This window comes from Engraulis encrasicolus, chromosome 23 (genome assembly GCF_034702125.1).
Source record: "Engraulis encrasicolus isolate BLACKSEA-1 chromosome 23, IST_EnEncr_1.0, whole genome shotgun sequence".
Classification (NCBI taxonomy): domain Eukaryota; kingdom Metazoa; phylum Chordata; class Actinopteri; order Clupeiformes; family Engraulidae; genus Engraulis; species Engraulis encrasicolus.
Genome location: NC_085879.1, coordinates 9,563,908 through 9,582,792, shown reverse-complemented (window position 1 = coordinate 9,582,792; position 18,885 = coordinate 9,563,908). Strand labels below are relative to the sequence as shown.

General features: G+C 40.8%; 1 protein-coding gene across 1 annotated transcript in view; it reads right to left on the bottom strand.

Moving 5' to 3' along the window:
• The window catches only part of ccdc88b (coiled-coil domain containing 88B), an 86,076-nt gene that overhangs the window by 65,466 nt on the left and 1,725 nt on the right, over window positions 1–18,885 (bottom strand). The window contains exons 4-11 of the mRNA XM_063190616.1: window positions 17,648–17,717; window positions 16,686–16,744; window positions 16,223–16,306; window positions 14,697–14,837; window positions 11,188–11,333; window positions 10,534–10,615; window positions 7,278–7,436; window positions 3,654–3,800 (exon numbers count right to left, since the gene is read on the bottom strand). Of these exons, the coding sequence (XP_063046686.1) occupies window positions 3,654–3,800; window positions 7,278–7,436; window positions 10,534–10,615; window positions 11,188–11,333; window positions 14,697–14,837; window positions 16,223–16,306; window positions 16,686–16,744; window positions 17,648–17,717 (888 nt within the window). The remainder of the gene's footprint in view (window positions 1–3,653; window positions 3,801–7,277; window positions 7,437–10,533; window positions 10,616–11,187; window positions 11,334–14,696; window positions 14,838–16,222; window positions 16,307–16,685; window positions 16,745–17,647; window positions 17,718–18,885) is intronic.

Below are 18,885 nucleotides of genomic sequence, written 5' to 3'. Positions count from 1 at the left end.
CTCCATCCATTTGTTGACGATGTGAAGTTGTCCTGTGCCTTGGCCAGACAAACACCCTCAAACCACAATGATACCACTTTCATGCATGATGGTGAGGAGGGTGTTCTTGGGATCATAGACAGCAGTACTCTTTCTCAAAGCACATTGAATTGTGTTAATGCCAAACAGCTTGATTTTGGTTTCATCTGACTACAGCACCTCCTTATCATATCCTAAACCAGTCTGATGTCCGCTGGCAAACCTCAGGTGGGACTGCACAGGTTCCTTCTGAAGTAGAGGTACCATGTGTGCGCTACAGGATTTTAAACCTCTGTGGCATTAAGTGCTACCAGTAGTTTTCTGAGTGATTTTGGTCCCAGTAGCTTTGATATCATTGTCTAGTTCATCCCGTACAGGTCTAGGGTGCTTTCTTTCTGTTCTCATGATTATTGAATCCCTACAAAAGGTCAAATATTGTATAGAACCCCAGACAGGCTGATGGATAGTCATTTTGTATTCCTCACATTTTGGAAGAAATGCATCAACAGCTGGGTCATTAATACCCAGTCTCTTTCTTGTGGCTTTGCAGCCCATTTAATCTTTGTTCAGGTCTAAAATCTTGTCCCTGATATCATTTGACCGCTCTTTGGTCTTCCCCATGCTGGTGAGGTTGGAGTGTGACTGATTCACTCGTACTATGGACTGATTCCGCTAATTCAATGTGTATTTTATGTATGTTAGTATGTACAGGTGTCTTTAATTCAGATGACAAGTTGATCGGAAGTGCCCATCTGGTCTGTGGGCCCGGAACTGTAATCAGTTGGCAGGGGATCAAATACTTATTTTGCTCGATGAAATGGAAATAAATTAATATATATTCTCTTAAGTTAATTTCTGGATTTTCTTTTTGCTATTCTGTCTCTCCATATTAGAATACATACAAAGCGGATTCCAAAAAAGTTGGGACACTTTGTATTTTGTGAATAAAATCAAAGTGCTGGCATTTTCAAAACATCTAATATGTTAATAAGGTAGAGCATTATGTACAGACAGCATATCAGTTGTTAAAGTCGAGCAGAATTATTGTTTTGAGGTAATTATGTGATCATTTAAAATTTCACCCTTGCAACAAATCCCAAAAAAGTTGGGACAGGGCCAGTAAAATGCTTTTTATATTGGGTACGACTAAACACAACTCAAGGGATGAGACTGAACAGTTAAATACTTTGACTGATGGCATAATTTTATTCAAAAAATAGATATTTTGATATGCGAGACATGATTTCAGCAGCTCAACTGATAGGTGTGTTCTTCAACTTGTTTACCTTTTTGTTATGCTTAATATGTGGCATATCCTGACTGCAAGAAAACAATTTTGTGACCTGTTTACTCTTATGATGGAACCACACTGTTGGAACATAGTAGAGATTGAAATTTGCCACCATTATGGGGCAATATCTAAAGGCGATGCTCCAAAATATAATGCCTTGGTAGCTATGTTTGCTGTTTAAAGTCTGTATGTATCATTCAACATTCATTTTAATGCTCTACATGAGTAAGAAGACCCTAACCAAGTCACCTCTGCACCCCCTTACCATCATATTTGCTGTCTTTCAGACTGACCACTAAATCAAGTTGAAGTATTCATTTTCTATATAACCTGGAGGGTGCATGACTCCATAATTTTCAAAAAGGATTAAATATTTTCCATTCTGTAATCAGAGGACAGTTTCACATGTCTTCTAGGTCCATAGAATGAGCTTTTCCGCACGCAACACTGATTAATGTCTGCATCATGTGCATTAATCAAGTGTTGTGTTTATGGTCATTTTTTCGAGAGCTGTCATTGTTGGAGTGTCATAGTTTGCTTATTTACCTGGAGTATGTCATGATCTCATAACTCGTGCAATGATTACACAGAACTCTATATTACGGAAATAGGCCTTATATGCCTGCAATTTTGATAATTCAATCTTTCTGTGTAATAGATAAGTAATTAGTCCCTCAAAATATTCGCTGCTGAGTGCCACAGCCTCTATGTGATGGTATTTTATTTGTGCATTCATGTTGGCAGTCAATATAGTTCCTTTTAAAATATTCTTCCTTGTGTAATTTTTAGAATTATCCAACTATTACAACATGTTTTGGCCCTGTCCCAACTTTTTTGAGATTTGTTGCATGGGTCAAATTTTATATGATCACATAATTACCTCAAAACAATAATTCTGCTCGACTTTAACAACTGATATGTTGTCTGTACATAATGCTATACCTTATTAACATATTAGATGTTTTGAAAATGCCAGTATTTTGATTTTATTCACAAAATACAAAGTGTCCCAACTTTTTTGGAATCCGCTTTGTATTATCATAACATTTATTGACTGATCATGTCTTTGTTAGTAGGCAAACCAACAAAATCAGCAAGGGATCAAATACATATTGGACTTACTGTATATGGAAGCATATACAAAAACATGCACACATCAGTAAACAAACAGAGTCAACGCACATACACACATAATTAAATGAAGTCCCTGAAGGCCAGAGATTTACTGTAAAGCCGCTTCCTTTCACACAGTGTACTATTTTTGGATTTGGAGTTTATTACTTGAGACTAGTCCTTAATGTCATGTTGTTATTGAGATGACACATTCACACCTACTTCATTAACACATGCCAGAGTCATTTTTTTAAAATCAAATGATATAGAGTGTATTTATGTACTAGCTGTGCTCTTCCACTGACTGGTACATCATATCTCTGAGTATAATTGCAAATATAGTGAACACCTATAGGTAATCACCTAACCTTAAGTATATAAAATATAAGGGGCTTTCGGGCTCTTTGGCTTAATGCCACTTCAGTATTATTTTATGTATTATATTTTTATTCCTTAGTTAATTGAATTAAATGACTCTATACTACTATACTAGTGTCGTGTGTGTGTGTGTGGGGGGTGTGTGTGGAGGGGGTGGACTTGGACTTTATGCCACTCTAGTATTATTTTATGTATAATATTTATTATTATGACTGTTGTATGTGGGCATGTGATTGCATGGGAGGTACGCTATATGTTTACATATTTTGTGTTGTGTCCACTCTAGCATGTTTATTGTTCTCTTGTGTTGTCTAAGTTTATGTGAACTTTCGAACTCTCTTTGCCCAAGATAAAATATCTCTGCAGAAGAGACAATAAAGGCCTATCGTCCTCTCCTATCCTATAATATATAGAGTATCTGGTCTTATTACACAATGCCTCACTACATAACCATCAACATGCCAACCGAAATTATACTCATTTATATCTGCCTAAGGTCTGCATTGTGTTTCTCTGTTAAGCAGTTGAAGCTCTCACTCTTGCAATCTTTGTGTCAAATATGCTTGACAAATAAAACAATATGATTATGATTAAAATGATTTTGATGGTCATGATGATGATGATGATAACAATGATGGTGATGATTATTGCTACTCTCATTATGTTCATTATAATTAGTATGCCATCATCATCGCCATAATGATCATTCTTTATCTTTTAAATGAAATCTAAATTAAATATTTAAATACCAGAGAAGACGTGCTTTGCAGGGCAATAAAACGTGAATAAATATGGACGTGTATTACAGTAGGTAGACTGCATAACCATTGCTACATCTTAATACTGCACTTACTCCTTCCAAATCCATCAGCTTCTGCCGTAGCACAAAATTGTCCCTCTCGAGCTCCCGTAGTGCGGAGCACCTTGCACGGGCGTCAGACAGCTGCTCCTCCAGCAAGGCCTTGTTCTCCTGTAGAGTGGTGCAGTACTGCTGCTGCTCCTACACACACACACACACACACACACACACACACACACACACACACACACACACACACACACACACACACACACACACACACACACACACACACACACACACACACACACACACGCGCGTTCACAAATGTGCACACACATGATTGTGCACGCATATGCATATGCATACACAGCAAATTTGTCAGTTAGATTCCCGGTGTTCAGCCAAAATCTGAACATCAAGAGTTGCAGCAACACTACAAAGTGTTATTTGACTCATCTGGATCAGAGTTGTTGAGCTAAGAGAGCTAGAGAGTTAATGTTTAACTCCCTACAGAGTTATGAAAACCACGCCTCCCTAAATTTCAAATGATTTGGCAACTAAGCAGCCATTTTGTTATAGTCCCCTATAAGTGAACCAAACTCAACCCTCTGTAAGTGAACCAAATTGTGAACCAACAGACAAAGAACTCTGTTCTGTTTTTCTTCACATTGTGACATTGTGTGTACTACAAAAAGTAGGTGCTCTTTCTGGTCGTGTTAGGATTTTTGAGTTCTCTTTTTGTTCACTCCCGGTTCAATAGATCTCTTGTGATTCCAGTAGTTCCAGGTGTAACTTGTCAAACCACTGATATATTGTAACAGGCAGAGTTTGATGTCAACACACTTTGATTAGTAGCCATCAAAGAGCATTAACGTAGAGTACAAAATTCTGCATGTGTTCTAGCTCATCTTGCGCAAAATTCTCCACCGCAATCATTTTGTCTCTTATTGGACTTTGATGCTTTGCCATCCGACTTTTCGATTGAGAGGCAAAAATCAGCTCTTCAAAAATCAGAATATCCTTTTTTACATTGGCTTGGCTCCAGGTGCCTCGACGTTGTAGATTTCCAATTGTATTGGAACAGTTAACAGTTTGCACAGTTTGCTGTAATTCACTCTACCTTATTTATCTCTCCAGTAACATCCTATGAACAGTTTAGCCTCATTTAATGTGTAAAATATACCTATAGGCTAGCACATAGGTGGCTAACCCGCGGCTCTCGAGCCGCATGCGGCTCTTTGCCTGGTGTCTTGCGGCTCTTGCGTTCATGTCCAAGATTGTGTTTAGGCTACGTCTTAGGCCTATAGAAAATATGCATTGGAATTGCGCGCACAAAGTTGATTAGAACTATGGCAAATACATGTCCTGTGGTCTTGGTACTACATAAGGCCTTGCCAAAATGTGTCCTGAATGATCACGTTGGTGCGTGACATTTGTTACTGCAAATAGGCTACAAGACGTGATTTAAGCCTATGTTCTAAAAATAGCGCTTTCAAAACCGCGTCTTTCGCTGACTAGACAAAATAGCGGCAAAAATGTTTTAACCTGAAAGATTTGGCCATCACTCCTCAATAAGAAAATGTGCTGTCCATATTTGTAGATTCTATCGCTCGGATATGGTGGTTATAAATGTGCAAACTATGTGAAGAGAAAGGCGTCTGGAGATGCGCCGAGAATCTCTGTCCTGCGTAGCCATCTCTGCGCTCTGTTAGGAGGAGTGTTCATGGCTATTGACCCGAATGTGAAATTATGTTTTTGGTTTAAAATAGTCTTATTTTCGCGGGCTATAGACAAAATAGCGCCAAAAATAATGTTCTATCCTGGTTTTCGCTGTGAATGTCGGCCGTGGTCTATCAGCCATTGTCAAAGCGGTGCGGTCATCGTTCAGGTGGGAAACAATTTCAATCGACTTGTCGCTTGTCCGCGTTGTCTCAGTTTAGTCTCAAAAAGAAAACTTTGGTTTTTCCCCTGGCCCACTGCAGCAGCCGCTGAAACATTAATGTGGAAAATAAACGGCGATTTGACGAACTACCTTGTAAATTTTGGATGGTGTCGTCAGACATCCAATGATCTTCTGAGCGCAAGAAAGCGGTGCCTGTGCGCCTAACCCCCGAATGAGCTAAGAGAGGCGGAGAATCTCTGTGCCGCGTTACTTCTTGCTCTGTTATAAAGAGTGCTCATGGAAATTATGCTGAGAAACGTGTTTTATTAAAATATGAAAGAATTTATGAACATAATTTTGACCTGTGTACCCTTGTCTTCTTATGTAAAACAACAATTTTATCTTGAAAAACCCTTTTACCCCAAACAATTGAAGCAGTAAAAAAAAAAAAGAAAGGGGGGAGGGGTTATCTTATATTCAGGATTGTAGTCAGGCCATTAAGTTGGAGTGTAACATCAATCTGACACTTTGTGTGTGTGTGTGTGTGTGTGTGTGTGTCTGAGTGTGTGTGTGTGTGTCTGTGTCTGTCTGTGTCTGTGTCTGTGTGAGATAAGAAGAGATGGTTGTGTAGCCTATTCTGGTCTGTGGTGCGAGAAGGATGGGTGATGCCCATCTTGGTGGGCGCATCTTTATATGCCCGCGTGATGTTTGTGTGCCGATGTGGCTCTTTGCTGTGACACATTACAAAATGTGGCTCTTGGTCTCCGACTGGTTGGCCACCCCTGGGCTAGCATAATTTGAAAAACTCTACCTGGGACAGTAATCCCTTGATTCAGTCTTTTAGAAGAAGCCCAGTCTATTTGAAACTGTCATTCTACCCCATCCAAATCAATCTGTCAATCAATTCCTGACCTCACCTGAGTGCTAAGGGCTGTCATGCAATTATTCAATTACTGCCTGCACCTGCCAAATGCTTCTTCACGCTGGTCACATGGTTCACTTGAACATGTATTTAAACCGGGACTGTTGCATTGTACTGCTCACTGGTTGCTAGATAGCTAGCTGGCCGGCCGGCTGTAAGGCCGGCTGTAAGGCCCCTACCTGGCCTGGCCTGGTCGTCCCTGCTAGCTTGTCATGTTGTAAGGGTGGCTGTATGGCTTGCTAACTAGCTTGTTTGTTAGCTTACTTACCAGCTAGCTGTGGCCTACATTTTCCGTAAGGTATTTTCAGGCCATTTTTTAAATAATATATGAGGAATGCATTTGCATACCCTTCATTGATGATACTAGACTGGTCCACCTGCCAGCACTAGACAAATCTGTCAATTGGGCATTTATTTTGCGTATCTAATTAGGTTGATGTTTATTGGACTCCAGTGAGTATAATCAGTCCAATAACTTGTCTTATTGTTACTCTATAATTGGACTCACCTGAGTATAATTAGTCCAAAGTTGTCTGATTGCAATTGGACTCACCTGAGTATAATCAGTCCAATCAGTTGTCTGATTGTAACTCTATAATTAGACACACCTGAGTATAATCAGTTCAATCAGTTGTCTGATTGTAACTCTATACAGCGTCTAATGGGAATATAACACTATTTGGTGTTACCAGGGAGTTAATGACTAACTCTGCTTGGAGTTATTGCAACTCTCTGAGTATTAATAACTAACTCTGCTTTGAGTTACTGCAACTCTCTGAGTCTTAACACGTTTGGGAGTGTTCACGCCGCCCTGTGTGAGGCGTAAGATGGCTTCGTGCAATCCGTTTGGCCTTATGACCCCATGTCTGACCTTGAGCTGTGTGCGGTAGAGGTCGAGGCTGCGCAGGCGGTGTGTGCAGGACTGCAGTTCCGTCTGCAGCTGGTCCGCCTTGGCCGCCCGATCGCGCAGGCAGTCCAGCTCGTCACACAGAGCCCGGCTCCCCCTTGCCTCCCCCGCCAGAGTCCGGTTCTAGAATGATAATAATAATGTAACATTATTACATTACAAAAAAAGCAAAGGGTGAAGAGGTGAGTTTTGAGCATGGATTTAAAGGTGGAAAGGAACGTGCACTGGCACAGTGAAACATAAGTATATGAGTTCAGATGCACACTTTTAGGTAATAACAATAATGCATTATACAAAGCATCTCTCTCTCTCTCTCTCTCTCTCTCTCTCTCTCTCTCTCTCTCTCTCTCTCTCTCTCTCTCTCTCTCTCTCTCTCTCTCTCTCTCATTTGTATTTAATTTATTTCACTTAAATCCGTATTTGTATTATCAAGTGCAAACAATCGAGCCAAACCAACAACAGAGTTCATTTTAATTAGCAGTTCAGCAGTGCAGCTCATCAGAAAGGCTCAAGAGGCCTTTGCATCTGAACTCTTTACATACAAGGTTGTTCAAAACGAGTGAACTGATTTCAATCTGCAATTCATTAGGAAATATTTCACTGCTGAAAAGCATCAAGGGGCGGCAAGAGAAATAGATTCCAGCTGGGTCCAAAGTATTCTAAACAGTACGTTATATTCAAAAGAAATGAAGAAATTTCATGATAGGGAATCCAGAAAAGTAAAAGTAAAAAAAACAGCTGTTTTCTAATCTAAATCGACTTTTAATGTGTACAACTGCGACTTTAGTCAATGTTTATGGCCTGGTCCCCTGGAGAGGTTTTGGCCAGGGATTATCTATCGACCTGCTATCGACCTGCCTGTCCACCTCTCTGTCCACCTGTGCCTGTCTGTCTGCCTGTCTGTCTGCCTGCCTGCCCATCCGTCCACCTTTCTGTCTGTCTATCAGTCTGTCTGCCTGCCTGCCCGCGCACCTGTTTGTCTGTCTGCATTCCTGCCTACCTGCCTTTCTGTCTCTCTCTGCCTGTCTGCCTGCCTTCCAATTTGCCTGTCTGTCCGCCTACCTGTCAGCCTGTCTGTCTTCCTGCCTGAGTTTCCGCACCCAATAACAGCGCCAAACACACAATATCGCTAGAGCCGTATATAGTGTTTATGGCATCAAGATGACACAACAGTGGTGGGGTTGATAACTGAGGGGACTACAGGGATGAGGTCCTGAAACTTGAAGAGTGGTGTGCATCCAACAACCTGGCCCTGAATCTCCAAGGCGAAGGAGCTCATCCTGGACTTCTGGCGAAACAAAGATGCTCCTGCCCCCCTGTACATCAACGGTGAATGTGTGGGGCGAGTGAACTCATTTAAATTCCTAGGAGTACACATCTCTAGTGATCTCTCCTAGGCCAAGCAGCGATTGCACTTCCTGAGAGTACTAAAGAAAGAACATCTAGACACAAGCTTGCTGGTGTGACCTTTTACTGTTCCACCATAGAGAGCCTGCTGACCTACGCAGTGTCAGTGTGGCACTCAAGCTGCACTGAGGCTGACAGGAAGAGACTGCAGAGGGTGACCAAAACAGCGCAAAAAATCATAGGCTGTCCCCCTGCCTTCCAAAGCCATGATTTACAACTCCTGCTGCCCAAGTAGAGACAGGACTATCATTAAAGACCCCTTGCACCCTGGCTTCCATCGCCTCGCACTGTTGCCCTCTGGTACTACCAGTCAGAACCAATAGAATTAAAAACAGCTTCTTCCCCAAAGCTGTTACTATACTGAACTTACACTTGATGGACTGTGTTAATCTGTAAAGGACTGTGCAGCTTGTAGGGAAGCTCAAATCTTAGTATAAAAAGTACTTTGCATAATGACAATAAAGTTTTTCTATTCTATTCTACTGTATTCTATTCTATTGTATTCTATTGTATTCTATTATATTCTAAGTACCAGGTTGCCATCTCTGATTCCTCTTGTTTCTAAAGCACAGCAACAACAACAGTAACAGCTGACCAAAGTGCTAGGAAACCAGGGTACTGTAAAAACAAATCACTGTACGTAATTGGACGGCGAGCCTGTGTAATTATGCACATACATCAGCATTAATGAGTTGCTAACAAGCTGTACTGTAAGAGGTGATGAGTAACATGGCTTCAGGGAGGTGGAGAATACAGAAACTCACATTATATTTGTTCCAACTGATTGAAATGAACACAGAGCATGTGTATATAGTGTGTATACTGTAGTGCAAACCTCCGCCAAGACAGTGTAGGACCAAAATGAAATAAGCTTGAACTTTCCTGAATACTATGTGTGCATGCGCTGGTCAGCTATTTTGCAAATGCAACGATAAGCTCACAAACCCTGGCAAACACATCACCTTCTTGGCAGAGGTAAAAAAATAAATAATCAGAATCGACTTCATGTAAAGGCGTTCATTAGTGTGTGGAATATCATTCATGATTCACAAGTGGAGGTAGGCTTTGGATTGTATCTTTGGATGGCTTGAAACCCACTGATATTTTTAGCAAACTCATAAAAAATAGCAGCCACTATGTATGTATAGAGTTTCAACAGTATGTATTTTTTATATTCATAGGCCTGTGGAAGTTGCCTAACGACGAAGAAATGAGCCGCACAACTTCTCACATTAAGACTCTGTGAGTCGCGTTTATTAAGTTATTGTAACTGACTAAAAACATGGCGCCGCGCATGACAGAAAAGCCGGCAATATTAAACGTCATCGGAACTCTTAAAGGGACTGCAACTATAAAGTGAACAGAACAGAGGAGATGACGAACAGCATAACATATAACCGAATACACAAATGATTAACGATATGATACTGGGTGATACTGGGTGATAGTTCTTCCAAGCTTCAAATCATCATCATTGTTGTTTCTAAACGTCATTTTACTTTAGTAACCTGTTTTAATCAAATCTACATAATCTATTGTAGTTGTTTTTATACATAACGTTGGGACATGTGAAAAAAGCTAATGAATTCGTTTAAAAAATACGTTTTAAAACTTGTGGAGTGTAGCACGGCTCAAAAATCGTGACAAGAACGGAATCACGAGTTGGATGTACTGTTACAGCCCTAGAATTTAGAATATGAGGATTTCCGAGTGTGTGTGATTTCTTTTACACAGTCCAATAACTGAGGGGTTATTCCGGGATAGAGAGAGGAGCCAAATGATGTCCTGAGTGAACCTAATAGTATTACTGTACCTCTTGCTGTAGTTTCTTCAGCTGGCCCTCCACAGTCTGAATCTCCTGCTTATAGTCCAGCAATTGATCACCCTTATCTTCCCTGCAAGGTACCATTACACAGACATAATTACATTCTATAGAGCCATTCATTAAGGTTAAGTATTATCATAACGTCTTACAAAAATGATTCTATTCGAATATATTCTATAGTTACACAAAGGGCCACACACAGGCATGCGAACACACACTGTACTCACACACGCATACACACAGGCACATTGTGCGCACACACATGCAAGCACGCACACACACACACACACACACACACACACACACACACACACACACACACACACACACACACACACACACACACACACACACACACACACACACACACACACACACACACACACACACACGCTCTTTCACTCTCTGTCTCTGATTCTCTCCCTCTCTTCTTTTCTCTGTCTCTCTTTTTTTCTCTCTCTCTCAATCACACACAAACACACACAGGTACGCACACACGCACGCGCACGCGCGCGCGCGCACGCACGCACGCACGCACGCACGCACGCACGCACGCACGCACGCACACACACACACACACACACACACACACACACACACACACACACACACACACACACACACACACACACACAAACTCACAGCTCCTGTTTGAGTCTGCGTAACTTGGCCTTGCAGTCTGCCAGCTGCACAGCGAGGCCCTCTGGAGGGTCATTAGCACCATAGCCTGCAGGGGGCGCCGAGAGACACTCAGATGACTCACGCTCTGCACACAGCTCTGCTATCCTCTACAGGAGAGAGAGAGAGAGAGAGAGAGAGAGAGAGAGAGAGAGAGAGAGAGAGAGAGAGAGAGAGAGAGAGAGAGATAGAGAGAGGGAGTTAGAGAAGTTAGAGATAGATAGATGACAGAAAGAGACACATGTACGCCACCACAAATACGAGAATACAGTGAACCACTAACCACGCAGAACTATGTGTCCTCTTTTAAAACCTTGACTTACAGAAATATTCACGCAAGTTGGTGAATAAAAATGGAACTGTAAACTTAGATGGTTAAAATAACGCCGCAGTAATCTATTAGGTGACATCAAAACTTCTCGACAACAGAACAACAGTGTAGATTTGCTGTTTTGCAATTTTGAATACAGTTGTTCAGTATTGTTCCTCCTCCTGACACAAAAGGCAAAACACAATTCAACAGCCTTTGTTTGCTTCCTTTAAACTGCAATGCAAATATTATCAGTGATCATCAGTCATGTTTTGTCAGTTATCTCAATCATTTAACTCAGTCCCTTAGAGCTTGTTTACACATACTATACAGTTAGGGCCAGAAATATTTGGACAGCAACACAATTATCATCCTTTTCCACCCTATACCCCACTACAATGGATTTGAAATAAAACAAACAAGCTGTGCATTAACTGTAGACTCTCAGCGTTAATGTGAGGGTGTTAAAATCCATATCGCACAAACAGGAATGAAATCGCAACGTTTTTTGTGTGTGTTGCCCACTTTTCAAGGGATCAAAAGTAATTGGACAGTAGGCTTTTCAGCTACTTTCCAGTCAGATGTGTGTTATTCCCTTACTACACCATCAACAAGATGTCAATACAAGGTCTTGGAGTTAATTTGAAGTGTTCCATTTGCATTTCCATATATTTCTACGGAATATCCATGAGATCCAAAGTCCACCTGTCACCATCAGTGATGTAAGCCATCATAAGGTTGAAAAAAATCAAAACAAACCCATTTGAGAGATGGGGAAACATTGAATATGACTAATTCAAGAGTTCAGAATGTTGGAAAAAAGTAACACCAAATTACCTGGCAGACATGGAAGATAAATGCTGTGGATGACAGACAATATTCTGTATCTGGTGAACAAAAACCCATCTCCCAACAGTTGGCTAGATGTAGAACAGTGTCCAGGTGAACGGTGGATACATGTCCAAGGCAACAATCAAGAAAAAGATCAAGAACATTGAGGAACACTTCACCATAGGAAATACAGAGGGTTTACTAAAGGATGTAAATGATTGATTGCATCAGAAATAGCAATACCAGACTTGGCTTTGCCAAACAACGTCTTAAAAAGACTGTATAGGCCTTGAGCTACATCCTATGGACAGAGGAGACAAAAATCATCTTGTACAAGGGTAATGGGAAGAAAGGAGTATAGAGAAGGGAAGGAACTGCTCATGATTCAGAGCATACCACCCAATCAGTGAATCATGGTGGTGGTAGTGTCATGGTGTGAGCATGCATATCTGTCAATACTATTTTCCCCTTGTATTTATTGATGATGAGGACTTCCGACAAAAGCCACAGGATGAATTCTGAAGATTTTCAGGCTATATTATCATGTCATATTAAACCTAATGGTTCTGAACTCATTGGACAATGCTTCACGGTGCAGATGGACAATGACCCAAAGCTTCATCTGAAAGCCACTAAGCCATTTCTACCCCAAAAAAGTGGAATATTATTCAATGGCCCAGTCAATCACCTCACCTGAGTACGGTTGAGCAAGCATTTCACTTCCTGGAGGCAAAACTGAAGGGAAAATACCTCAAGAATAAGCTGGAACTGAAACTGTTGCAATAGAGAGCTCACCATAGCATCACCAGAGATAAAACCCAGTGTCTATTGACGTCTATGGATTGCAAATTACAGGTTGTAACTGACTGGAAAGTATTTGCAACCAGATAATTAAAAATGGAAAGTTTGATGTATAAATATTAGACTGTCCAATTACTTTTGGTCCCTTAAAAAAGGGGTGGCACTGATAGAAAATGTCATAATTCCTTCACAGTTCACTCGATTTGGACGCAAACACCCCCATATTAAAGCTGAAAGTCTGCTGTTAATGTACATCTCTAGCCTAGAAATCTAGACGCCCCTAGTGGCCGCAAAATGAATTTGCTCCCGGGGGCAGCTTTGCTGTAGGGGTTTTTGGCGCGGCCAGGCTAGTACATCTCGTTTGTTTCATTTCAAATCCATTGGGATGGTGTACAGCACCAAAAAGATGAAAATTGTGCAGATGTCCAAATATTTATGGCCCTAACTGTATATGGTTATGTAGTATGTGTACATATTTGGGCCTTCTGTTTACGTAAACAGAGTTTTAGCTACCTAGTTTTAAGTGAAGATTTCTAAAGTGCAACTCTCACATGGTGTTTTTTACAATGCACATGTGTTAATGTGTTAATATATATATATATATATATATATATATATTTTTTTTTATTTTATTTTTTTTTAATATCCACAATGTAACCAAGGGCTAAATTGCGATGCATATTAGTAGTGATAATTGTTACCAGTATCTCAATCAGCATTTCAAGTTAACACAGTTCCCTAATCTCCATTGACATAGCAGGGGCGTTTAATGATAATGAATTTGAAACATGCCATGAATTTCTAACGCTTAACACCTGTAAAGCAAAGCCTGGTGATGCCAAGGGCATTATCTTGAGCAATGTTGCCTGGCAACAGCGATGATTGACTCTTAATTTCCTGATGGAATGATGGAGAAAGGTTGCCTACAGCTGCTCATCCAAGTTCTCATCGTGATAGAAATGTGCTAATAAAAAAACTGTGATAATGAAGATGGCAAACAATTTCTTACTGCATGGTCTCCCACTCCCTGAGCACCTTGGTAAAAAAAAAAAATATATATATATATCCAGTAATGAACTTTCGACTTTCCACTTTGTTTGTTTATGTTCAAGTTAACTTGAAGTTTATTTAACTTATGTTCACTTTAAATTCTTCATTGTTGATTTACCTGTCACTTTGAGTGCATGCCAAAATGACATAAATGCACATATTAAATTTCCCTCTATTCGCTTACCTCCAAGTGGATGTTGCATCGGTCATACATACATTATTTCTGGATAAGTAATTGAACATTTCCCACTGTATTTATCACTGCCCTGCATCTGTTTGGCTGTGATGGTCAAATAATCTGTTTGGGCTGATATGTCCAATATATACTGTAAATGTATTGTATGTCCACATGTATACATGTTGATTACCTCCAGGTGTGTGTCTCATTGAGACAAAAGACCCTGTATCTGTTTGGCTAGTAGTTTTTTGGGATAATATATCCATATACTGTATGTGTCCATATGTATACATGTTGGTTTACCTCCAGGTGTGTGTCCCTCTGAGACAGCAGGCCCTGTATCTGCTTGGCCATGACACTGAAGAGGGCCTGAACCTCCTCCATCTGCAGCCCACACAGCTCTGCATACTCCAGGGGCAGCACGGCACGCGGGTCTTGGGTCACCTGGAGGACCAAAGGACTCAGTATTAGAAATACTTTAAATGCTGGGGGTGCTGTGGTACAGTGCCAGTGTTTCCCATACATTGAGGAAACTTTACATTTTTAAAAAAGTTTAAATTTGGCCGGCATAGTTTCCGAAAATGTAAAAAAAAAATTATATATATATATTTTTTTTTTACTCTTTTTTAATTTTTTTTTTTTTTTAACGATTTCCTTTTTTTAAAAAAGAATTTAAAAAACGATTTCCTTCACATTTTCCTCCTGGAGTAAATACATCCTATAGAGAAAACCATGAGTGCTTGAAAGACAGAGGGATCAAAAGCCTAGTCAAGTTGTTGTAGTTAACTTGGGTTTGGGAGCAATAAAAAACCTTCAGAGAAGGGACAGTTGGGATGAGTTTACTGACACTCCCCAGGCTTTGTTTTACAGTTGTATGATAATGAGTTAGGCGACAGGCCTTCATTGACACAGCAGAGGAGACATCGGGCTGCATATAGAAATGAATGTGTAATGAATGTGAATATAGATATAAATGTGTAATATGTTGTTCAGCCCTTTTACCTTTAGACCCCTGCATGAGGGACGAATGAAAGTGTGTTGTAACCAGAAATGATTCACTGTGCTGCATTTTTAAAATATAAATGACAATGTACTACTATGGGCTGCCCCCATAGTTTCCAATATTTCTGTGGGAAACACTGAGTGCGGACTAAAAGCCTGGTTTAGACTCTTCCTGCAGCTGTAGATGTACTGTCAGGGGTGGCTGCAGATCACGTACCCAAACAGCCACCACGCCCCCCTCTTCAGAGCTGAAACGACCCCTTGCAGCGCTGAACGTATACTTCTCCCAGGCTGAATTGTCCGTAATCTGCCGGTACCCCCCGATGACAGTATAGGCCCTACTGTACTGTGATGCAATCGTTACTGTTTCAATGTACGTGACCTGATGCACATTGGCCCATTTGCTTGTTGATTGTGTATCCATTTATGTTATAAATAGACCAATGAATATGTATACATATTATTTAATGCGTAATTATTGGATAGGTTAAAGAAGAGCAGAGTGGGTGAGACAGGGCCACATAAGGTCCAACTGTATCAATTGTATTATGTAATACACAATCAGAGGAGTGGCCTAAAATGAACCTAAAGAGGCACAGGGGTTGGCTCAGGGCAACATGACTACCGTGACTGTTCTGGAACAATTTTGCGAACTACCAAAATTTCTCTGCATTGGCTCTCTGCTTGCGCTCAAGCTGGAAAAGACCAACGTTAAAATGTGGATTGTTTTTAAAAATCTGAATATGATTTAGCTCCATGACTCTGAAGACTAACCGAAATACAGTACATTTCTGAATATCGATATGCGATATGACCTGCAGACTGACCTCCTGAATACACATGGCAATGGCTGTCTGGGTCTCGATGTCCAAAGACTGGATCTGCTGAATGAAGGTTTCTTTCCTCTCGCACTGCAGGGCAGATCAAATATTCACATTAGGGTATTAGAGGGAAAAAGAAGCAAAAACTGTGTGTGTGTGTGTGTGTGTGTGTGTGTGTGTGTGTGTGTGTGTGTGTGTGTGTGTGTGTGTGTGTGTGTGTGTGTGTGTGTGTGTGTGTGTGTGTGTGTGTGTGTGTGTGTGTGTGTGTGTGTGTGTGTGTGTGTGTGCATGTGCGTGCATGCGTGTTATTTATGTATACTGTGTGTGCATGTATTTGTGTGTGTATGTGTGTGTGTGCATGTTCTTTGTGTATACAGTGTGTGTATGTGTGTGTGTGTGTGTCACAGTACATAATGTGTATAACCGTGTGCATATTGCATATTACTATGTACTAAGCAAGGATCCGAACCTGCACAGCACAGCCGAGCAGCAGCAGCAGCAGCCTCCTCAGCTCCTCCACAGCTCCCTCTGGCAGTGGGAAAGGACACACACACTGTTATTCACATAGATGAAGAAGACAAAAGCAAAAATAATGCCTAACTGTTATCATGATCAGCGATCAGTGTTCAGTGATCAGTAGCTTAGCTTACCATGCATGCAATAAAATTCAACCTCTACTTTTAACCCAGCATACTTAATTTCCGTCATTAACAATGAAGTCTTCTCTATTCTACACGAGAGCAAGGGGGAGTTATGACAATCATCCTAGGGAGGGAGCAGTGTTTGAGAGTAGTAACATGCCCTGGGTATCTCAGTTACAGGAGGATGGAGGAGAGCGCTGGTATGTCTTCCCCTTTCACCCACCTGTCAATATTGGGAATTAAACCCATGACCTGTTGAATCCTTTGGCTGCAGCTCCAACTTCTTCAACACTAGCTAGTTACTAGCCCATAACTCGTGCCTTGCTCCCAGATAGCCAGATATCAAATAGCCTATTTGCATCGATATACAGCCAATATACCACTATCAGCAATTACTTACAGATCTACATGCTTAAACGCATGACATGAAATAAAAGAGATGTGACCGTGTCATATCTCTTCCCCTCCATCCCCATGTCCTAAAAGTGTTGATTGAATAGGTCAGGTTTCAATTACGCAGTGCACGCTCAAGTAGGCCTAGGTTGAAAAGGGGGTGGGATTCACAAAAGCAAAACTGGAAAGACTAAATGAAAAGTCTTCACCCTAAAAGACCTCTGATTTTTTTTCTAAGTTATAAATAGAACTTCAATTTTAACTTCAAAGTCAACTGATGTTTGAAGCTCCAATTGAAGCTATTCAGCGTGAAGATTTTTCATTTGGTGCTCTTTGTTTGATTATGAACAGTCATAGTTTTCGCCTTGAACTGAAAATAATTATCAGATGAACAGACCTGTGAGAGGGTCTTGTCCCAGAATGGCAATGTTTGGAAGGGGCATCAGAATCAACTGCTGTAAGTTTTCCTGAGAGAGTGAGTGAGTGAGAGAGAGAGAGAGAGAGAGAGAGAGAGAGAGAGAGAGAGAGAGAGAGAGTTGGGAAAGTTTTTCCATTCACATTATGCTGGTTAGGGAAGATGCCACGACACTGTTAACCTGAGTTTAGAGTGTAAATAGCCCAGCTGGCAATCTGGGGAAGTAAATGTGGATGTAGTTCTTTAACCACAGACAGCATGATTATAGACTTCAGATTTCAGTGTAACTCAAACGCACTATTTAGCCCATAATTTCCTCTGGAATCAATACAGTTTAATCTATGTTACTCTATGGCCCTCATCTAAAGTGAATGACAAAAGACCAACAAAGGTCGCCGTCTGCGCCTTGAACTTGATACTCGTGTATTGCTTGGTGCGAGCACTCCCAAAATGTAGTAATCACTCAAGATAATGGAAAAAAGGAGGCGCACACAAGACTTGTGTGAAAACGGGTATTGAAGCCGAAAATATACAACAGAAGTCTAAGGTTAACTGGAGAGACAGACGTTGCTCCAAAACGTATGTCTCTCAGTATTGGAGACATTGAGAATGGACTAGCTCCGAAACGTCTGTCTCTCCAGTTAACCTTAGACTTCTGTTGAATATTTTCAGCTTCAATACACGTTTTCACACAAGTCTTGTGTGCGCCTCCTTTTTTCCCTCATCTAAATTGAACAAGCAAAAATGTGTTCTTTTCAGCTATGCCCAGCACACACACTTCTTACAAAGTGTCATGACTGCATTGACACTCCCTCTACCAATACGGAAGCCCAAAACAAGAAGTGAAACCACAAAAAGAGACCAGTTAGCAACCAGACATAACTGTAGCTGTTTAGTCATCTAGCAACACAAACACCCCCTTCATGCTGACAACAAACGAACAAACAAAAAACAGTATTCCAGTGCACAATAAAACTGCATATGTAAGTCAACATTTTGGCAGGTAAACCTGTCTCGTGAGCTCTAGATTTCAGACTTTCATGAAGCAAGCCATGTTATATCACCAAAATATAATCATAAACTATAGGCCTAATCATATTTTATACAAACTGTAGCTCAAAGTGATCCAACAGTTTGGCGAGAAAACCCCAAGACAGCATTTGTACAGACTCACAGGCCTAAAGGCTTGTTTACTGTGCAGTCAGTGTGCACTCAACAAT